The sequence below is a fragment of the Ornithorhynchus anatinus genome, chromosome 3 (genome assembly GCF_004115215.2).
Source record: "Ornithorhynchus anatinus isolate Pmale09 chromosome 3, mOrnAna1.pri.v4, whole genome shotgun sequence".
Taxonomy (NCBI): domain Eukaryota; kingdom Metazoa; phylum Chordata; class Mammalia; order Monotremata; family Ornithorhynchidae; genus Ornithorhynchus; species Ornithorhynchus anatinus.
In genome coordinates, this window is record NC_041730.1 from 141,478,089 (window position 1) to 141,498,260 (window position 20,172).

The 20,172-nt window shown below is 60.5% G+C and overlaps 2 protein-coding genes across 4 annotated transcripts in view; one reads left to right on the plus strand and one right to left on the minus strand.

The window, feature by feature from the left end:
* Window positions 1-11,270, plus strand: part of FAM53B (family with sequence similarity 53 member B) — a 52,483-nt gene extending 41,213 nt beyond the window's left edge. For 2 of the 3 annotated variants that reach the window (XM_029059440.2, XM_039911644.1), the window contains exons 6-9: window positions 1,833-2,166; window positions 7,813-7,871; window positions 8,293-8,455; window positions 10,738-11,270. In XM_029059440.2, the coding sequence (XP_028915273.1) occupies window positions 1,833-2,166; window positions 7,813-7,871; window positions 8,293-8,455; window positions 10,738-10,766 (585 nt within the window). In that variant the 3' untranslated portion in view covers window positions 10,767-11,270. The remainder of the gene's footprint in view (window positions 1-1,832; window positions 2,167-7,812; window positions 7,872-8,292; window positions 8,456-10,737) is intronic. The other variant, XM_029059442.2, reaches the window with a different exon arrangement.
* Window positions 11,271-12,898: 1,628 nt separating this feature from the next.
* Window positions 12,899-20,172, minus strand: part of LOC114810271 (phospholysine phosphohistidine inorganic pyrophosphate phosphatase) — a 50,608-nt gene continuing 43,334 nt past the window's right edge. Inside the window, exons 6-7 of the mRNA XM_029061368.1 lie at window positions 19,260-19,351; window positions 12,899-13,470 (exon numbers count right to left, since the gene is read on the minus strand). Of these exons, the coding sequence (XP_028917201.1) occupies window positions 13,371-13,470; window positions 19,260-19,351 (192 nt within the window). The 3' untranslated portion in view covers window positions 12,899-13,370. The remainder of the gene's footprint in view (window positions 13,471-19,259; window positions 19,352-20,172) is intronic.

Here is a 20,172-nt window from a genome sequence, read left to right on the forward strand (position 1 = left end):
TTAACAAGTACCCTGAAAAGAGTAGCAGAGTTTGTTTACGTACCAAAGTGTAAAGGGAAAGACAAGTGCAGAACTGCTGAAGTGGTATTATAATTATTATTATAGCATTTATTAAAAACTTACTATGGGTCACACAGTGGTCTAAATGCTGGGTAGATGGAAGTTTATGAGGTTGGACACAACTCAAGACCTGAGGAGCAGGGAAATGAATCGGCCTCGTGGCTTTCTCAGGAGCTTTCGGCAGGACCATGTATTTTTGTGCATGTCTCCCTGCACTCAGAGGCCCGCCTCCTCCTCCTCCTCCTCCTCCTCCTCCTCCTCCTCCTCCTCCTCCTCCCCCCACTCCTCCCCCCACTCCTCCCCCCACTCCTCCCTCCACTCCTCCCTCCTCCCTCCTCCCCTTCTTCTTCTTCCATCCCTCCGCTCCCTCGAGAGATGCCCTCTGACATTCTCCTCTGGAAGATCCAACTTAATACAACTGATCGAATCCCAGCCAGAGTTCAGCCTCAGGAGTGAAAATGCAGTGATTTTCCTCTGGAATGCCCAAGCATTAAAAACATGGTTGTCTGGGACAGGGACCCCCGGAGGATGGTCCCCGTCACTCTCCCTCAAGGCTGGGTGTGTAGGTGAAGGACTCCCGGTCCCTGGACCCTGTCCCTCTCCCTCGGGATTGGGTGTGTGGGTCAAGAACCTTCCGGTAGGCGGTCCCTATCACTCTGTCTCGGGACTGGATTTCCGGGGTACGGACCCCCGGGAGAGGGTCCCTGTCGCTCTCCCTCGGGGACTGGCTTTCCGGGTCAAGAACTCCCCGGTAGGTGGTCCCTGCTACTCTCCTTCAGGATTGTACATCACCTCGCCCCTTCCTACCTCTCCTCCCTTCTCTCTCTCCACCGCCCACCCCGCACGCTCCGCTCCTCCGCCGCCCGCCTCCTCGCCGTCCCCCGGTCTCGCCCGTCCCGCCGTCGACCCCCGGGCCGCGTCCTCCCGCGGTCCCGGAACGCCCTCCCTCCTCGCCTCCGCCAAACTGATTCTCTTCCCCTCTTCGAAACCCTACTTAAAACTCACCTCCTCCGAGAGGCCTTCCCAGACCGAGCGCCCCTTCTCCCTCTCCTCCCTCTACCGCCCCCCCTTCACCTCTCCGCAGCTGAACCCTCTTTTCCCCCCATCTCCCTCTGCTCCTCCCCCCCTCCCTTCCCCTCGGCACCGTACTCGTCCGCTCGACTGTATATATTTTCATCACCCTATTTATTTTGTTAATGAGATGTACGCCGCCTCGATTCTATTTAGTCGCCATCGTTTCTACGAGACTTTCTTCCCCTCGACTCTATCTATCGCCGTCGTTCCCGTCCGTCCGTCTCCCCCGATTAGACCGTGAGCCCGTCGAACGGCGGGGACCGTCTCTATCTGTTGCCGACTTGTTCGTTCCAAGCGCTTAGTACGGCGCTCAGCACATAGTAAGCGCTCAATAAATACTATTGAATGAATGAATGAATGATTGGGTGAGTGGGTCAGAGAGCCGGGGGAGATGGTCCACGTGGCTCTTGCCAAGTGCCAGTTCAGCTCCCAGGACCCACCAGGCACAGGTGTCCCGGGAAGGAGACCTCTCACTGCGACCGTCTCCCCGTACCTGCCCCGGCCGCCTCTGCCTCTCTCGTCGCCAGGTTCCCGGGCCCGGCGGAGCCCACGCCGGATGCCCTCGGGACAGACGCCCCGCCGCTCCGCTCCGACGGAGTCTCGTCCGCCAGGAGGCCCCGGTCCCCCGTTTCTGGGCCACGGGGTCGTGGGTTTCCCGAGCCGGGTCAGTTCAGCCGCTGTTTCTTCTTCTTTTGCAGAACTGTCAGACGTTCAACAGCCTCTGCTGCCTTAGGTCCCCGGGGGATGACCGCCGCCCTCAGACTCGGGCGCCCCCCGGCCCCGGCGCCACGCCGCCCTGGGCGGCCCCGCCACCTGCCTCCCAGCGCGCCCGGGCCCAGACTCCGGCCGGAACGCCACCCGCCGACCCTCGAGGCCGCGGCGGCGGGGAGCGTGCGGCCTCCCGGGACGGCCCGGCCGACGAGGAGCCGGTCCGCCGCGCCGTCGCAGGCCGGCGCGGGGGGGCGGGGGGCCGGCCCGGGGCCACCTGGAGCGAAGGCCGCCCCGGCGGGGACGCCGTCTTTCCGCTGGACGGTGAGTTAGACATCGAGCAGATAGAAAAGAACTGACGGGGTGACGCCGCCTCGGGTCGGAGAGCGCGGCGGGGTGCCCGGGCTGGACGGGGCGGGGTGGAGGCCGGGACTGGGCCGGGCACCGCGGGGCCTCGCGGGCGAGGCGGACGGTGGCGGGGGAGGGCTGGCCGACCCGGGAGCCGGGGTCACGGGGCAGGCGGAGTCGGTGGTCCCCGGGCCCCGTCCCCACTCTGCGGGGAGCCGTCTCCAAAGGCGGGATCCTCGGAGGGCCCCTCCCCGCCCCCCCCCGGGACCCCCGGCGGGTGCCCGGCGCGATAGCCGACCTCAAACTGCCACAGTCTGCGTCCGTGCCTTTCACTTCCCCATGAGACTCTGGGGTGGCCCATTCCATCCGTGAGAGAGCGGTGTCTCTCTCTCCCGGAATTCTCCGGGAAGGTCTAGGTGTGGGGTCAGATCCCGCAAACCGTATCGGTGGGGTAGGGAGAGGGCTGGGTCGGGAGAGGCGATACGGTGGGTGTGACTGAGTGGGAAGAGGCGATAGGGTGGGTGTGGCCCCGGGCCGGGCGAGCCGCCCGGGGGCCCGGGCCTGGGGACGGAACTGGGCCCGGCCGGGACCTGTCAGCTCCGCGGCGAGGGGCGGCCGGCCCCGCGCCCCAGAGGGCGGGTGTCTCCAGGCAGCTCACTCCTCACCTCCCGCCTCGGCTCGGGATGGGAAATGGATGGGAGATGTGACCCGGATCACGCGGGGCCGTCGCGGGGCTCCGGTTGGGAGCCGTCGGGACCCCTGAGCGTGATGCACCCCTCGGGCCGCTGTGACGGGTTCCTCAAGAGAGGCCCAGAGAGGAGGCCTCATCCTGGGGACCCGCAGATCTCGGGGGAGCGGGGACCGCGGCCGGAGGGCCGGACGGCACGGCCCGGGGTCATCGGGGGAGTGAGACCCGCACCCGGAGGACTGGGCGACACCGGCCGGAGTCACTAGGGGAGCGGGAACCACAGTCGGAGGACTGGGCGATACCGTCCAGGCTCACCGGGGGAGCGGAGACCGTGGCCGGAGGACCGGGCGACACCATCCGGCGTTACCGGGGGAGCAGGAGCGACGACCGGGCGACGCCGTCCGGGGTCACCGGGGAAGCGGTAATCACGGCCGGAGGACCGGGCGACGCCGTCCAGGCTCACCGGGGAGCAGAAACCGCAGCCGGAGGACCGGACTACGGCGTCCGGGGTCGCCGGGGAGCGGGAGGCGGTACCCGCGGCGTCGGTTCCCGGCACGTCGGTTCTTTATTTACGCTCCGATTAACCACTCGTACTCGCGCGCCGAACGCGCTCGCGAGCTCTCGGCCACGCGCGCGGCAGCCACGCAGCCCGCGATGCAGCCCGTGGGCTTCCCCGGCCGGTGACGCAGAAGCACCGGTGACGTTTCTGTTCCCCGTAGGGTTTCCCCTCCTGACTCGCCCTCCCTCCCGGGCGCGCCGCTTTCCGGGCAGAGCCGGGCTGACATCGCCCCCCGGCGCCTGACGGGGAAAGCGAGCTTTTAGGGGCTATGCCATGGGGGGCGGGGGGAGCCAGTAAGTTCTTCCGTGGGTCTAACCGCAATCTCTCCTGCTGTGATGTAAGCCATTTCCGTCAGACCGTCGGCTCCTTGAGAACTGGGATCGTGTCGACTCACTCCGTTATGCTCTTCCGAGGGCTCGGTGCCCTACCCCGCGTAGCGTAGTGGGTAGAGCCCGGGACTGGGAGTCGGAAGGTTATGGGTTCTAGTCCCGGCTCCGCCACGCGTCTGCTGTGTGACCTTGGGCGAGTCGCTTCACTTCTCTGGGCCTCAGTTCCCACATCTGCAAAATGGGGATGAAGACTTGTGAGCCCCACGTGGGACAACCTGACTACCTTGTATCTACCCCAGTGCTTAGAACAGTGCTTGGCACGTAGTAAGCGCTTAACACATACCTTAATAATAATAATTATTAATGCACCCTATTGATTTCCTCTGAAGGACAGGTAGGCAACGCCCCCTTCCCCAATAACCCCCGATCTGATTACAATAATATAATAATAACAGTAATAGTATCCTAATAATTGTGGCATCTGTCAAGGCTTACTCTGTGCCAAGCACTGAGGTAGAGACCAGATGGTCGGCTCCATCGCGGACAGCCCTTTTGAGAGTAGGAGTCGGATTGCCCCTCCCTCGGACCGAAAACCTCCATTCCCTTCCAGCCTTTCCCCAGAAGATTATCTCCTAGCTCGCTGCCCATTTTGATCACTCTGCCGCGGCCCCTCCAGGGTTTCACTTCCTCCTTTTTCAAGGGTGGAGGTGGGAGTGGCCCCGGGGACCGTAGCCGGACCTTCCCGGGCAGCTGCTGGCAGAACGGGACGGGCCGGCACAGTCCCCCACCGGGACCAGCGCGGTCATTAAAATGGCCCAGCCCTGCTGACCCCTACTCGGTCCACCGAGACCCCCGGGTCGCTTCCCGCCACCTCACGTCATGCAGAGTCTGCCCCGGCTCCGGGCGACCGGTCCTGACGACCCTCCCTCGGCGACGCGTCCGTTCAAGGCTGCCCTTTGGCCGCCTGTCCCCCGCCCCCATCCGGGTGGGTTGCCCGTGGAGGTAGATCACCAACATTATTATTATTGTATTTGTTAAGCACTTAACTATGTGTTAGGCACTGTTGTAAGTTCTTGTGGTAGGTACAAGCTAATCAGGTCTGACAAAGTCCCTGACCGTTGTAGGGCTCACGTTCTAAGTAGGAGGGAGAACAGGTATTTGATTTAATCCCCTTTTTACAGTCGAGGAGACCGAGACACGGAGAAATTAAGTGACTTGCCCAGTCACACAGCAAGCGGTCGGCAGAGCCGGGATCGGAACCCGGGACCTCTCCCTTCCAGGCCCGGGCTCTTTCCGTCAGACCCCGTAGCTTCTAGGCAGATGGGGCTTGTCTTCCTACACGGACGGAACCGAGTCTGGTGCCGGCTGCCCCGTGGGCGGGGGCCGGCTCGGGTCCCGGCACCGTGGGATGAAAGATTTTTCTAACTATTTAGGCCTCGGGTTGGTTTTGTTGCCTTCCCGGCCTGAGCTCTCCGGATCTTGTCCCTGCACTGTCCCCGGGTCTCCGCGGGAGCGGAGGCCTCCGCTGCCCGCCCGTCGGCTCCGGCGGTGGGCCGGGTAGATGCCCCGACCCGGCCGACGCTGCGGCCGGGGCACACCCTGTCGCCTCGGCGGTCCCGCGGGCGCGGGCCGGGCCGGGCCGCGGTGAGGTGATTCGGGCCTCTGGGTTGGTGGTAGAGGCCCGAGTCGACCGGTCTCCGTGGGCCGCCGCGGTTTGCCGCGGGGTGGGGAAACGGTGGGCCGGGAGTCGCCTCGGCGGCCGATCCGGGGAGCCGGCGTGGAGGCTCTTTCTCGGGGTTCCCCTTCCGGGTCCTCCGCGGGGCCGGGGCGAGGGCCCGTGCTGGGCCTGGGCTCACCTGGCGGGCCTCTGTTATTAGCACTTGATTGCCGGTGGCTCGTTTTCCTCACCCGCCCCTCCTGGCTCCCTGCCCTCTCACTCCCCGGTCAGGTAGCTCCCCACTGCCTGCCCGTTCCCTGCCCCACTGCCCCTGCCCCCACCTGGAGGGCTGCCCACAGCCTTCCCTCTCCCTGCCTGGACGGCCATCCCTCCCCGGACGGTTCCCCCCGGGCCCGGGCGGCCCCCCGCCGCCCTCCCACTCCCCACCGGCCCGGGATGTCTTTCCTGAAGTAGGTTGGGTGAGCAGACCGGGCTCCCCGGGCACGGGGGGAGGAGGGCGTCGGTGCCCACCACCAGACGATGCTGGACCGAGGCCAGCCCAGCCCAGCTGGGATCGGGGGTCCCCGGGAGCAGAGACCTCAAGGAGCCCCGGGCACCCGCCCCCATGCAGCCCCATCCCCTCTGGTCGGCACCCGCCCCCGTCCATCGTCCTCTCCTGGGCGCCCGCCCTCCCTCCCCACCTCCCACTGGGCCCGAAGCACCCTGAAAGCCATCGCCCCACCCTCAGGTCCCCACTGCAACTCCAGGCTCCTGCCGCTAAGGTCCAGCCCGGTCCCACGGACCCCCAGCCCGGTCTCTCGGACCCCCACAGCCCCAGGCGCTTGTGGAAACCCGGGACAAATTTTGTGGATTGAGAGCAGCACAGTGAAAGCATCCCTTCGAACGAAAGGGCGCTCCGGGGCCGAGCCCTGGAGCGGCCTTTCACAAGGCGGCCGGGCGCGGGGGCGCCCGTGGCCTCTGATCACTGGATGGGAGGCGGGGGGCCGGCTGGACAGGCCGTCCCCTCCTGCCTTATCAGAGAAATTTCTGCAGGGAAACTTGGCCTTAATCCCCCCTGGGCTCGGTGGGCCAACGCCCACCAGGACCGACGGACGTCCGGTCCGGCCGGGAGATTGGCCCGGGGGCTGCCCGTCGGGGGTTTGGGAAAGCCTTATTTTTAAAATGCAATCTGTAGCCGCAGACCTTTGCGGATTCGTATGCAAAATCTCGCGTAAGATGAAATGAAGAAGCAGGCAGGCGAGCCAGCGGGCGGGACGGGTCAGGATGGCCTACCGTGGGCGCCTGGGCTCCGGGCCGGCAGCCGGATCCCCGTGGGATCCTCGTAGAAGGTCCGGGCGGGGACCGTCCGGCCCCCGGGGACCGACGACCCACAGCCGGTTTTCACGTCCGTGGTCTGTCGGCCCGAGCCGGGGGCCGCCGCGAGGGGCTGGGTGAGGACAGCCCGGCGGCCTTCCTGGTGGAGGCCGTCGCCGGGCCTGGTGGGGCCTGCCTCCCCGGGCCTGCTGGAGGCTTGGGGGTCGAGCCCCCGGGCAGCAGGAAGCAGGCCGGGGGCGACGATCTCTCCGGTCAGCCCTGTCGGCAGCCAGATAGCCGCGCAGGGGCTCGCTCTGTTAGAGGAGGGAGGAAGGAAGGGAGAGGTGACCCAGAGCCGGCGCCAAGGCCCGGTCGCTCCTCCTGTCTGGGGAGTCCGGCCCCCCGTGGAGGAGGAAACGGTGATTCCTGCACCCGGGCTCGGGGTGCCGGGGGGAAGGGGCCGCCGCGGGTCCAGGCGGGGCCATTTTGGAGCTGCAGTGGGCTTTCCCGAAGCACGTTCTCGCGGCAGAGGAATCACGAGGAGCCCCGATGGCCAAAAACCCTCCCGAGAATGTACGAACCGCGGAAACTTAGCGTCCCTCCCTCCAATTTATTGCACAAACGCACGGCTCCGTAACGCCTAAGGAGGTGGGTCTGCAGAAGACGTAACCTCTGTCCCAGGTCTCCCGCCACCGTGCGAGACTGTCTCCTCGCCGGCCGCTGCTCAGCCTGGTCTCGACGATGACGATATGCTATTGCACTAAAGCCACTCCGGGCTCTCAGGAATTCGCTTGTTACTTTTACCGTGTAAATAAAGCTTCCTGGTTCCATACTTGTCCGGCTCTTTCTCGGTTTCTCCGCCCCTGCAGTGGGTGCCCTGGGGGAGGAGTGTGGGCGTGCGTGGGGGGTTGTATGGGTGAAAGAGCCTGGGCCCGGTAGTTGCAGGACCTGCGTTCTAATCCCAGCGCCGCCGCTCGTCTGCCGGGTGACCTCGGGCGAGTCACTTCACTTCTCTGGGCTTCGGTTCTCTCGTCTGCAAAATGCTGATGCGATACCTGTTCTCCCTCCTACTTAGATTGTGAGCCTCACGTGGGACCTGGTCATCTTAGCGCTCAGTACAGTGCTCGACACATAGTAAGCATTTAACAATTATTGTTATTGGGGTTTTTTTCTTCTTCTTTCTTCTTTCTTCTTTCTTCTTTCTTCTTTCTTCTTTCTTCTTCCTGCTTCCTTCTTCTTTCTTCCTTCTTCCTTCTTCCTTCTTTCTTCTTCTTCCCGGGGCTCGGATTGAGCACGCCACATATCCACCCCAACGTAGGCCACGACCGTGTCCAACCCTGCCGACCCCAGGGTGGGGTGGGGGTTTTCTGAACAGCTCTTGCAGGGGGAGGTTGGGCCTTGGGTCCGATGCAGATCTCTGGCCTCGGTGGGCACCAAGAGCTTGTCCACTAGTGGAGGCCCGACCGGGGTTCCCGTGGCCAGCATTCCTGGTCTCCCGGTTCCATGGCCTGCATTCCCCCGGCTAACGGTTCCGTGCTTGCGGTCCCGCGGCCAGCGTCCTCCTGTTTACAGTCCCTTGGCGTCGGCTCCCGTGGCCGGAGTTACACGTATTCCCGACCGTCCCGTGGCCTGCGTTCCCGTGCCCGGAGAGGAGCTGAGCGCGTTCAAGCCCCGCAGGGAGAGCCGAGCAGGACGGGAACTCAGCCGCTTCCGCTCAGGTAAGGGGTCCGGGTCAGAACGGACACGGACCGGGGACGGCGCGGACGAGGGAGCCAGACTCAAGTGGGGTTCCCAAGGAGAGCGGGTACGGTCTCTACCCTCACCGACTCTGAAATCTCTCTACCCAACCACAGCCTCCTCACCTGCCTTCTCTTCCACACACCCACTCCTCACAGATCTGTCCTGTTCCCCTCCAGAGACCTCCGATCTTTGGACCCCCTCAGTTTTCTCGCCTTAATGCCCCACTTAGTCCCCGTGACGCCCTCAACACCACCCTCTCTACTGAACTCAGTACACTCCCCTATCCTTTTGTCGATGTCCTACCACTAACCCACCACCCCAGCTCACCTCCACAGTCCACTTCTTTCAATCCCGAGCACGAGCCGCAGGCACTGCCGGTAGAAATGCAGATATCTGGCCGTCCTCCTCCTCCTCCTCAAGTTCATCCCTGCCTGCTTCACCTCTGCCCTCTCCTCTGCCCGGCAATATTATTTCTCTATCCTTATTGACATCCATGTCTTGTGTCCTCCCCGGTTGTTTCAGACGTTTAACTCCCTCCTCAAACCTCCGTCCCCCTTCGACGTCATCCCTTGCCCGTAATGACCCGGCCAGATATTTTGTTAATAAAACTGAAGCCATCGGGCATGATCTCCCTAAAATCTCCGCGGCTACTCTCCGGTCCCTTCTTCCTCTGCCCCTTCAACTCGCCCAGCTTTCCCAGCAGGATCTCAAGAGGCAATCTCCCGCCTCCTCTCAAAATCTGCCCCCTCCCCGTGCCTCCAGATCCAACCCTTTCCTCCTTAGCAAAACAACTGTCCCCGTCCTTCTTCCCTCCGACAGCCATCTTCAACTGTTCACTCTCTAATGGCTTCTCCACCGCTGCTTTCAAATACGCTCACGTCTCCTCTTATCCTAAAGATACTGCCCCTCGACCCCACGGCTACCCCCAGTTATCGCTCCATCTTCCTCCCTCCATCCCTCGCCAAACTCCTCGAGCCAATTGTCTACCCCACTGCCTCCACTTCCTCTCCTCCAGTTCTCTCCCCGACCCCCTGCAATCTGGATTCCACCCTCTTCACTCCACCAGAACCACCCTCTCCGAGGTCACCAGTGAACTCCTTCTTGCCGAATCCAACGGCCTCTACTCCGTTCTAATCCTCGTCGACCTCTCAGTTGCCTTGGACACTGTGGACCGCCCCCTTGTCCGCAAACATTCTCCTACTCGGTTTCACTGATACCGAGAAGCAATGTGGCCTAGTGGATAGAGCACGGGAGTCAGGACCTGGGTTCTAATTCCGGCTCCGCCACGTGTCTGCTGTGTGACCTTGGGCAAGTCACTTCGCTTCTCTGGGCCTCAGTTACCTCATCTGCAAAATGGGGATTTAGACTATGATCCCCATGTGGGACACGGACTGTGTCCAACTCGATTAGTTTATATTTACCCCAGGGCTTATTCAGTGCCTAGTAGATAGGAAGCACTTAACAAATACGATCATTATAACTATTATCATTACCACCACTGCTAATAATAATGATTCAATAGTACAGAGTTCACAGTGCAGTTACCGACTAGAGGATCCAAGCAGTCATCCTGTCCCACCTCGACTACTGCATCAGCCTTCTCGCTGACCTCCCTGCCTCCTCTCTCCCCACCCCAGTCCATACGTCACTCTGTCGCCGCGATCGCTTTACTACAAAACCGTTTAACTCGTGTTTCCCCACTCCTCCAGAACCCCCAGTGGTTGTCCATCCATCAGCAGTTTTGAACTGGACTCTCCCAAGTGTTTAGTAAAGTTCTCTGCACATAGAGAGCACTCAATAAAAATCACTGGCGAGCCACCTCCTAATCGCTCCCTCCTACCTCACCTCACCTCTTTCCTATTACAACCCAGCCTGCACTCTCCATTTCTCTAATGCCAATCCACTCACTGTACCTCGATCTCGTCTACCTCGTCGCCGACCCCTAGCCCGTGTCCTGCCTCTGGCCCGGAACTCCCTCCCCTCTCATATCCGACAGACCGTCGCTCTCCCCACCTTCGAGGCCTTATTAAAATCACATCTCCTCCGAGAGGCCTTCCCTGACTAGGCCTCTTAACCCCTACTCCCTCTCCCTTCTGCTTCGCCCTTGCGCTCGTATTCGAACCCTTTCTTCACGCCCCCTTCAGCTCCATAGCACTCACGTCCGCATCTGTAATTTAATGTCTCTTTCCCCCTCTAGACCGTAAGCTCCCTGTGGACGGGGAGTGTGTCTACTAATTCTGTTATACTCTTCTCTCCCAAGCACTGAGTGAAGTGCCTTGCACACAGTAAGGGCTCAATTCATAGAATTGATGGATTGATCGACCAGAGAGCTGCAGCCAGAAAGCCACGATCAGAGGGCCGAGGCCAGAGAGCCGGGGTCGGAAAGTCACCGTCAGAGAGCCGTGGCCGGAGAAGCGTGACCAGAGGGCTGCGGCCAGAGAGCCGGGGAGAGGGCCGTGATCGGAGAGCCGGGACCGGAGAGCAGCCGCCAGGGAGCCGGAACCGGAGAGACCCGCGGTCAGAGAGCCGGGAGCGGAGAGACGCGGTCGGAGAGACAGGATCCGAGGGCCGGGTTGGGTGTCTGTGGTGATTTCTGCAGTAGGTGTGGCTGCGGCTCCTCGCTCCACCAGCTCCCCTCCTCCCTCGAGGCTCTGGTTTTGGGGGCCCTGCTTGGTTGTACACGCTTAGGTGCATAGTCCGGGTGGGGCGATATTTTATTCGTAGGGTTTCTAGGACTCAGAAGGATAACCAAAATAACAACTCTGCTGTTTATTAAACGCTTACTGAGGGCGAGGAGCTGTGATGAATGGCGGGGTGGATAAAGGAGAATCCAATCAGAACCCAGTCCTCGTCCCACCCGGGGCTTACGGTCTAAGGGGGGGAGGGGGTGGAGAGCAGGAATTTTATCCCTACTTTACAGTTGAGGAAATTGAGTCCCAGAGAAGAGACTCAAGAGGCTTGCCCAAGGTCACTCAGGAGCCCAGTGGCAGAGTAGGATTAGAAGCCAGGTCTCCTGCCTCCCAGCCTGGCTCTTTCCAGCAGGCCTCACCGCCTCGGCCCGGAGCCTGCTGTCGGCGGGATCGCCCCGGGTGCTGGTCGAGCGTGACCAGAGGCTCGACCCCCGCCCGACGAGTCCAGCAGCGCTGGTGAACACGGGGGCGGGGGTGGCAGGTGGATAGTGGGCGGGGCTCGGTGGGCACCGCCAGCTCCGGTCATCCCTTCCGGCCTCACTCCCTCCTGAACATTTCCCGTGCCGATCCGAGGGGCCTCTCCCGTCCCGGCCACCACCAGCCGGGACCGGGGCGTTTCTGCCCGGTGGTGACGGTGGTGGTGGTGGTGGCCCGGTGGAGCAGAAGAGTGGGAACGTCGTCAGGCTCTAGCCCCTGTGAAGGGGAGCGGCTCCCGAGAGAAAGACTCGGGGCCCGAGGCCCGGTGGGGGTCACTCACCCCTTGCCCGGATTCTCCTCAGAGACGATGCCAGCCGGTGACTCGGAGGGAGAGAGGGAGCCGTCACACGACGCGCTCTGACTGTCACCGCCAGAAAGGGGGCAGGGGGAGCAAGGGAGGAGGCCGCAGCGGTCACCGCTGGGAGTGGGATGGGGAGCGTGGGAGGAGATCGCGGTGGTCACCGCCGGAGGATGAGGGGAGCGTGGGAGGAGGCCGCAGCGGTCACCGCTGGGAGCGGGAAGGGGAGCGTAGGAGGAGGCCACAGTGGTCTCTACCGGAGGTGGGCGGGAGCAGGGAAAGTGACCGCAACTCATCCCAGTCCCATCGGCCTGGTTCATCCCGGGCTGGCCCCCATCCCCACCCCCCCGGTCCCACCCGGGCCGACCCCTCTTAACCCAGGCCAGCCCTGTCCCTCCCGCCTGGTCCATTCCAGGCCTACTCCACCCCTCCCGCCCAGTCTGTCTCAGGCCGGCCCCACCCCTCCTTCCTCTCCCTCCCTCGCTCCTTAGGGAGTGGGAAGAAGTGGTCTGGGCCTGTCAGCTGCTGGCCCCGTGGGCCTCGAGCCCATTTCTCCAGGATGCTAATATCTGCAACGACTGGAATTTCCACACCCACCTCGTTCATTGCCACGACACGCGCCTGGCCTAACGGCGGGCAGCTGGGAAAGGAAACGGATCCGGGGAAAGGGGCAGAATCCTCTCGGGTCGGCACTCCGAGGCCTCGGGTTCCTGCAGCCCCAAGAGCTATTCCACAGGGAGAGTGACTGGAGCCAGGAGTGGTGGCCGAGGCGGCCCCCGGGGTCGCCGTTGGGATGGGCTCTCCGGGGCCCGGCCGCGCCGGCATGAGCTCACCTCAAGGGACGGGAAGCCACAGTGAGGACTTTTAGAGTTTTAGCCCCAAGAGCCAAAGGCCAGGAGAGTCAGACCCCGGATCGAGAGTCCCGAAACCGAACCCCCAGGGGCTAGTTCGTGGCCGGGGCGGGGGGGTGGGGGGGTGGGGGCGGGCCGGAGGGTGCAGCCTGGGACAGGGCAGCCTGCGGCAGCCAGTCACGAACGGAGAACGGTGAACATCGTGGGGCTGCGAACCAAGTGCGGACTATGCGCTGAGTCCTGTGCTCATCCAGGGACTTGGGGGGCTGAGGGCCTGTAGAGACCTGGGAGGACAGAGGCAGGCAGGCGGGAGGAGATTGGAGAGGCCAGGGAGAATGGGGGAGGCCGGGGGGATCAGGAAGACCAGAAGTTGGGGAGGCTAGGGAGACCTGGGGTTGGAGAGGCTGGGGGAACCGAGGAGGTCAGAGGTCAGGGAGGCTGGGGGACCAGAGAGATCGAGGGTTGGGGAGGCCAGAGGTCAGGGAGGCTAAAGGTCAGGGAGGCTAGGGGAACGATGGAGCCGGAGGTCAGGGAGGCCGGGGAGGCTAAGGGGAGCGGGAAGGTCCAGGGCCCGGCATCACGCCCGGGGGAGGTGCTGCAGGAGCAGATCTGCTGCCTCGGCGAGGTCGTCCACGTAGCCGTCGGCCTTCACGTCGGGGTGCCGCTCGTCACGGGGCCTGGAGGGGAGGGGGAGACAGTGTCACCCGGGAGCCGAACCGCCGGAACTCACGGGAAACCCGGCCCGGAGCCCCTCGGCCCCGGGGACCTGAGGGCTGGGGGGACACGTCCCAGGGACGCAGACCCCAAGGACGCGAATCATACCTGGGGGACGTGAACCTCAGGGGCAGATACCTCAGGGACACAGACCCAGGGGACACAACCAGGTGGACAAACCCCCCAGGGACATGAACCCTGGGGATGCAAACACCAGGGACATGAACATGGTGACACAAACCCCGGGGACATGAACCCCACAAACTCCAGGGACAGGAACCTGGTGGACACAAACCTGACACATACCCCGGGGACATGAACCCGGTGGACACAAACCCAACACATACCCTAGGGACACGGACCCTGAGGACACGAATCCGACACAAACCCTGGAGACACGAGCCCTGTGGATACACACCCGGGGGGACGTACCCCAGGGACGTGAACCTGAAGGACACAACCCTGGGGTCACAATCTACTTCGACCTTTCAGGCAGGGCTTTGGGTTATTTCCTTTGTTCTTCAAGGGTGGCACCCACTGTCTATCTCTGTGTGTCTCTATCTCTGTCTCTCTGACTCCCCATCTCTTGCTCCGGTTTCCCTGTCCTCCACCCCAAGCCCCCGGCTCTAATCCAGAGGGCTGAGATGGTGACAGTCGGCCCTCCGCGTCCCTGCTCTCTGGGGATGGTCATATTTGCCTGCGGGACAGGGCAGGGTCCGGCCGCCCGGCCCGCCCGCCCGCCCATCCGGAACCCGTGCAGCCAGGAGTCCGGATGGCTGGGGAGTCGGGAACCGAGGACTGAATGTCGGGGGCTCAGCCGGGGTGGGCAGGGAGCCAGCTGGGGGGGGTCACCCTCGGTGCTTCTGAGTTCTGCCAGAGTCCCACCTCTCCCCGCCCCGCCAGCAAGAAGGTCAAGGGAGAAATGAGAGGGTCCTCCTCCCACCCCGGCCCATTTCATCCCTGCCCCGTGACCGAGTGCTGGCAGACTGGACTAAGGGACGGCGAGAGCGTGAGAACGAGGGCGGTCCCCCCACACGCAGTGTCCCCGTGGGGCTATTTTGGGCCCGGGGACATCTGTGCCGGCACTTGGACTCTCGGCTCTTCGAGAAAAACCTCGTGTATTGAGGAAAAGGCTGTTCCAAAATAAAATCTGGGTCTGAGGGGGGGCCCGCAAGGGGGATCGTAGGCAGAAAAGCTGGGGCAGGGCCGGGGAACGCCATCAGATCTGGGTGTGCCTCTATCTCTTTTTGCCATTCTGCCTCTCTCTCTGCACCTCGGTCTCTCCCACATTCTCTGTGTCTCTCCTTCTCTTGCTCTCTGTCTACTTGAGTGGACAGTATGTTTCTGTTGACAGACCACTATAATGGGTGCCTCTTGTGTACAGAGCATTGTTCCTCAATCAATCAGTGGTATTTATTGAACACTTATTGTGTGCAGAGCACTGTACTAAGCACCTGGGAGAGAATAATACAACAGAGTTGGTAGACTCTTATCTTTAGGACCTACTGCTTGGTGATTGAGGTATCTGGTCCCTTCTAAGGGCAGAGTGCTCTACCGGGTACTTACTGATGGTGGGGCACACGACTGGGCACCTGATGTATGCAGAGTGTTGTACTCAGTGCTTGGGGGAGTCCAATAGAGGTCAAAGACACGATCCCTGCCCTCGAGCTTACGGCCCAGTGGGGCCTTCCCGGAGTAGGCCCTCATTTCTCCCACTGGGCCTTCCTTTTGCATCACCTCTGCTCCGGGCGGTGCCCCACTTAAGCAGTTGTGATCGACCCCAGCCCCGCAGCCCTTATGTCCATATCCCTGGCGATATTCTCCCATTTCCCCTATCGGTAATATATATTTTCACGTCTGTCTCCCCCTCTGGACTGTAAGCTCGTTGTGGTTAGGTACCGTGCCCAGCAGTTCTACAGTATCGTTCTCTCCCAAGGCCCTAAGTAGCATGAAGCGGCGTGGCCTAGTGGAAAGACCTGGGGCCTGGGTTCTAATCCTGGCTCCACCACTTGCCTGCTGCGTGACTTTGGCAAGTCACTTCATTTCTCTGTGCCTCTGTTTCCTCAGGTGTAAAATGGGGATTCAGTACCTGTCCTCCCTCCTATTGAGACTGGGTGCCCTGTGTGGGACAGGGACTGTTTCTGACCCGATTAGCTTCTATCTCCCCCAGTGCTTAGAACAGTGACTGACACATAGTAAGCGCTCAACAAATCCCATCATTATTATTATCGGTAGTAGTTTGGTGCTTGGCACACGGTAAGTGCTCAATAAATACCACTGATTGATTGATTCGCCGATTGAGGGGCAGTGCGGCTCAGTGGAAGGAGCACGGGCCTGGGAGTCCAGAGGACCTGGCTCCTAATCCCAGCTCCACCATGTGCCTTCTGTGCAATCTTGGGCGAGTCACTTAACTTCTCTGCGCTTCCATTCCCTCATCTCTAAAATGGAGATTCAATACTTCTTCCCCCTCCTATTTAGATTTTAAGTCCTGGGTGGGACAGGGACTATGTCTGACCTGATCATCTTGTCTCTTCCAAATGCTTAGAACAGTGCTTGGAACATAGTAAATGCTTAACAAATACCACAATTATTATTATTAATATTATTGTTATGATGATGACGGTAATGGAGAAAATGGAGACAGTGACCAACAGAGGAGACAGGAGGAAGAAGGAGGATGCGAGTGTGGCAGGACCAGGTGTGGCCAAGCAAACACGTGGCTGCAGGTGGTAGATATAAGCATCTTGGGGCTGAGGAAGGACAAATCAAGGCAGAAAACCAGCCACAGACGCTGCAGTGAAAGCTGAACGCAGGCTGGAATGGCTCCTGAATGACCCTCCGCCTACCCCCAGGCCCCCAACCCCCCAGTCGTTCTCCCATCGGTCCTGAACGGAGCCTGGATGGAGCCTTCCCTGCCTCGGGGTGTGAAGACCACACTGCACTGAGCGGAGGACAGCTCTCACACAGCTCTAGAGAAGCAGCGTGACCTAATGGACAGAACAAGGACCTGAGTTCTAATCCCAGCTTCACCACCTATCTGCTGGGTGACTTCAGGCAAGTCACTTCACTTCTCTGTGCCTCTGTTCCCTCATCTGTAGAATGGGGATTAAGACTGTGACTCTCATGTGGGACATGGACTGTGTCCAACCTGATTAGCCTGTACCTACCCCAGGCTTAGTAGAGTGCCTGGTACGTAGTAAGCACTTAACAAATATCATGAAAACAAACCAAAAAAAGGTGGTCAAAGATTGAAGTATGGCCTCCTTCCCTGTAGTTCATCGCCTGGTGGCTCCTCCTGTCTGCTTGGCTCTCTTCCCCTGCTCCGCCCGGCCGTCCCCTTCCCTCCCCCGAGCTGACCCCCCCTCCAACGTTGGGCTCACCCTCCCCCAACCCCCGCCCCCCGGTCCCCAACCAAATCCGCCAGACCGCGGCATTTCCCATCTCCACGGCCCTTCTGAAACCCCACCTCCTCCGGGAAGACTCCCCTGATGAATCTCCCCTCCTCAGCGGTCATCCCGGAGCTCTCCTGACCCCTCATTGATTTTCACTTTTATTCCATTTCCCCGTTGGTTTGGGGTTGGTTTTGTTGCAGTCGGCTGTAAAGAGCTGACCTCCGTATCTGGAGGAGACCCCAGTGAATCACTGACGAGAGCGAGTACGACCGAAAAGGGCAGACTGTGTGTGTCGGGGGGTGGGAGCGGACGGGGAGCACCCACAGTCCTGACCACACTGCACACACAAAATGGTCAGCCTTCCCTGTGTTGCTGTATTTAATGTTTGCAGCTCCTGCCTCCGTTTGGTCTTGGGATCAGAGCGCGTCTCCCTCCTGGATGGCGGTGCGCTCTGCTGATCTGTCCTCGGATTTGATTCCCAGCGATCAGCTGGGATGCAGCGCTTTCTGACACTCTGTACCGCCCTGTCCTTAAAACGCTCCCTCTGCCCTCCCGACTTTCAGTCTCCCAGTGTCAGCTCTCCACAGGCAGCTATTTGAGTTTCCTGCTGTGGGTCATCCTTCCCTCGTGTCCCACCCGGCATGGCTGTGTTAAGGAGAACAGAGCTTCGATGCTAGGCGAAGGATGACGTTCCAGGACTTGAGGATTCGTCATCTTTTCTTGGCATTTTCATCATATATATGTGAACTGAGCACGCCCGTCGTCTCCAGCATTAGATCGGGAGCTCATCGAGGGCAGGGACTTTGTCTTCAATCAATCAATGAATCAGTAGTATTAGAGAAGCAGCGGGTCTCAGTGGAAAGAGCACGGGCTTACGAGTCAGGGGTAGTGGGTTCTAATCCCGGCTCCGCCACCTGTCAGCTGTGTGACTTTGGGCAAGTCACTTCACTTCTCGGTGCCTCAGTTACCTCATCTGGAAAATGGGGGTGAAGACTGTGAGCCCACATGGGACAACCTTATGACCCTGTATCTACCCCAGTGCTCAGAACGGTGCTCGGCACATAGTAAGCGCTTAACAAATACCAACGTTATTATTATTATCATTGTTACTGAGCACTTACTATGCAGAGCCCTTTTCTAAGCACTTGGGAAAGTACAATACAGTGGAGTTGGTACATGCCATTACCTGTCCATAAGGAGCTTCCGGTCCACAGTGGGAGACAGACATTAAAATAAATTAAAGTTAGGAGAAATAAGAGAATAGAAGAATTTAGACACAAGTGCTGTGGGGCTAGCAATGGGAAGAATAGCAAGCGCAAAACAATGATAATAATGATGATGATGACGATGATGGCATTTGTTAAGCACTTACTATGTGCCAAGCACTGTACTAAACACTGGGGTAAATACAAGATACTGGGAAGCAGCGTGGCTCAGTGGAAAGAGCCTGGGCTTCAGAGTCGGAGGTCATGCGTTCGACTCCCGGCTCTGCCACTTAGCTGTGCGACTGTGGGCAAGACACTTAACTTCTCTGTGCCTCAGTTACCTCATCTGTAAAATGGGCATTAACTGTGAGCCTCACGTGGGACAACCTGATTACCCTGTATCTACCCCAGCGCTTAGAACAGTACTCTGCACATAGTAAGCGCTTAACAAATACCAACATTATTATACAAGATCATCAGGTCGGACACAGTCCATGTCCCAAATGGGGCTCCCAGCCTAAATCAACTGCATTTATTGAGTGCTTACTATGTGCAGAGCACTATACTAAGCACTTGGTAGAGTAGAGTAAAATAGAATTAGCGGACACATTCCCTGCCAGTAACTAGCTTATACTCTAGAGCTTACAGCCTAAATAGGAGGGACAACGGGTACTGAATCCCCGTCTTACAAAGCACAGGGAAATGAAGCAACTTGTCCACGTCACTCAGCTGGCAAGCGGCAGAGCCAGGATTAGAACCTAGATGCTCTGACTCCCAGGCCTGGGCTCTTTTGACTCGACCCTGCTGTTTCTGAGTCAGAGTCCATCTGGGTGTGCCCGTCCCTGGGGGTCGGGAGATGACCGATCGGAGCTGGGGGTGGTGTTGGATCACCATGTGGGTGCTGGCCCTCCTGGTGGCGTTTAGACCCAGCTCCCCCGAGTCGCTCTGAGCCGGGACCGGGGTCGGTGCTGTCGGCCACCACCGTGTGGCCAGAGAGACGTCCTTTGGTGGGGATTCCCCGGGCCCCCGGCCCCTCTGCGCACGGGCGAGGGAGGAGCCGTGCTGATCCCAACAACCCCATCCGAGGAGGGGAGGGAGGAGCCGCGCTGACACCACCAACTCCGTCCGAGGAGGGGAGGGAGGAGCCGCACTGACCTGAACTTTCCCGTCCGGACTTGGAGCGCTCTCATGCCACAGCGCTGGGCCCCGCCAACATCGCTCACGATGTCGTCTCCGATCATGAGGGTCTGGACCGCAACGACACAGATCTCCATCAGCTGGCCCGGCCCCACCCTGCCCCGTTCCGCCACCCAACCTCCTCCACACCCCGACCCGTGCCCGCGGCTCGGGGCGACCCCATCACCTGGATTGGAAGAGACACTAACGCCCCTGGACAGAGGCAGAGACACCCGACCTTGGATGCATCTGGCATTGCCCCTCCACGGGTAATAATAATAATGTTGGTATTTGTTAAGCACTTACTATGTGCAGAGCACTGTTCTAAGCATTGGGGTAGATACAAAATAATCAGTTTGTCCCACCTGAGGCTCACAGTTAATCTCCATTTTACGGATGAGGTAACTGAGGCATAGAGAAGTTAAGTGACTTGCCCACAGCTGACAAGTGGCAGGGCCGGGATTCGAACCCATGACCTCTGACTCCCAAGCCCGGGCTCTTTCCACTGAGCCACGGATAGCAGCTCGAGCCTCCATCTCCCCATCCCCCTGCCCCCATCCAGCTGGCGATCAGTCAAAAAAGCCCCAGGGATCTGGGAGCTAGGACCGGAGGGAGAATCTGTGCCGCCCCACTTGGCCAGGCCCGGTTCTTGGGGCGCTGGGATCCATGGCCGGGAGACACACGACCAGTTTATCGCAACGTCTTTAGACGTCCCAATAGCGAAACAGGAATGGCCACAGAGTTCCCTCGGGTCATAACACTGGGCCTCGGTGCGAAGCACTGTGTGGGAGGTGTCATGTGGACAGCGCCGAGTGGGAAGCACTGTGCCGGAAGCATTCCACGGGAAGTGTGGGAAATGCTGTGTGGGAAGTGCTGTGTGGGAACTGATATC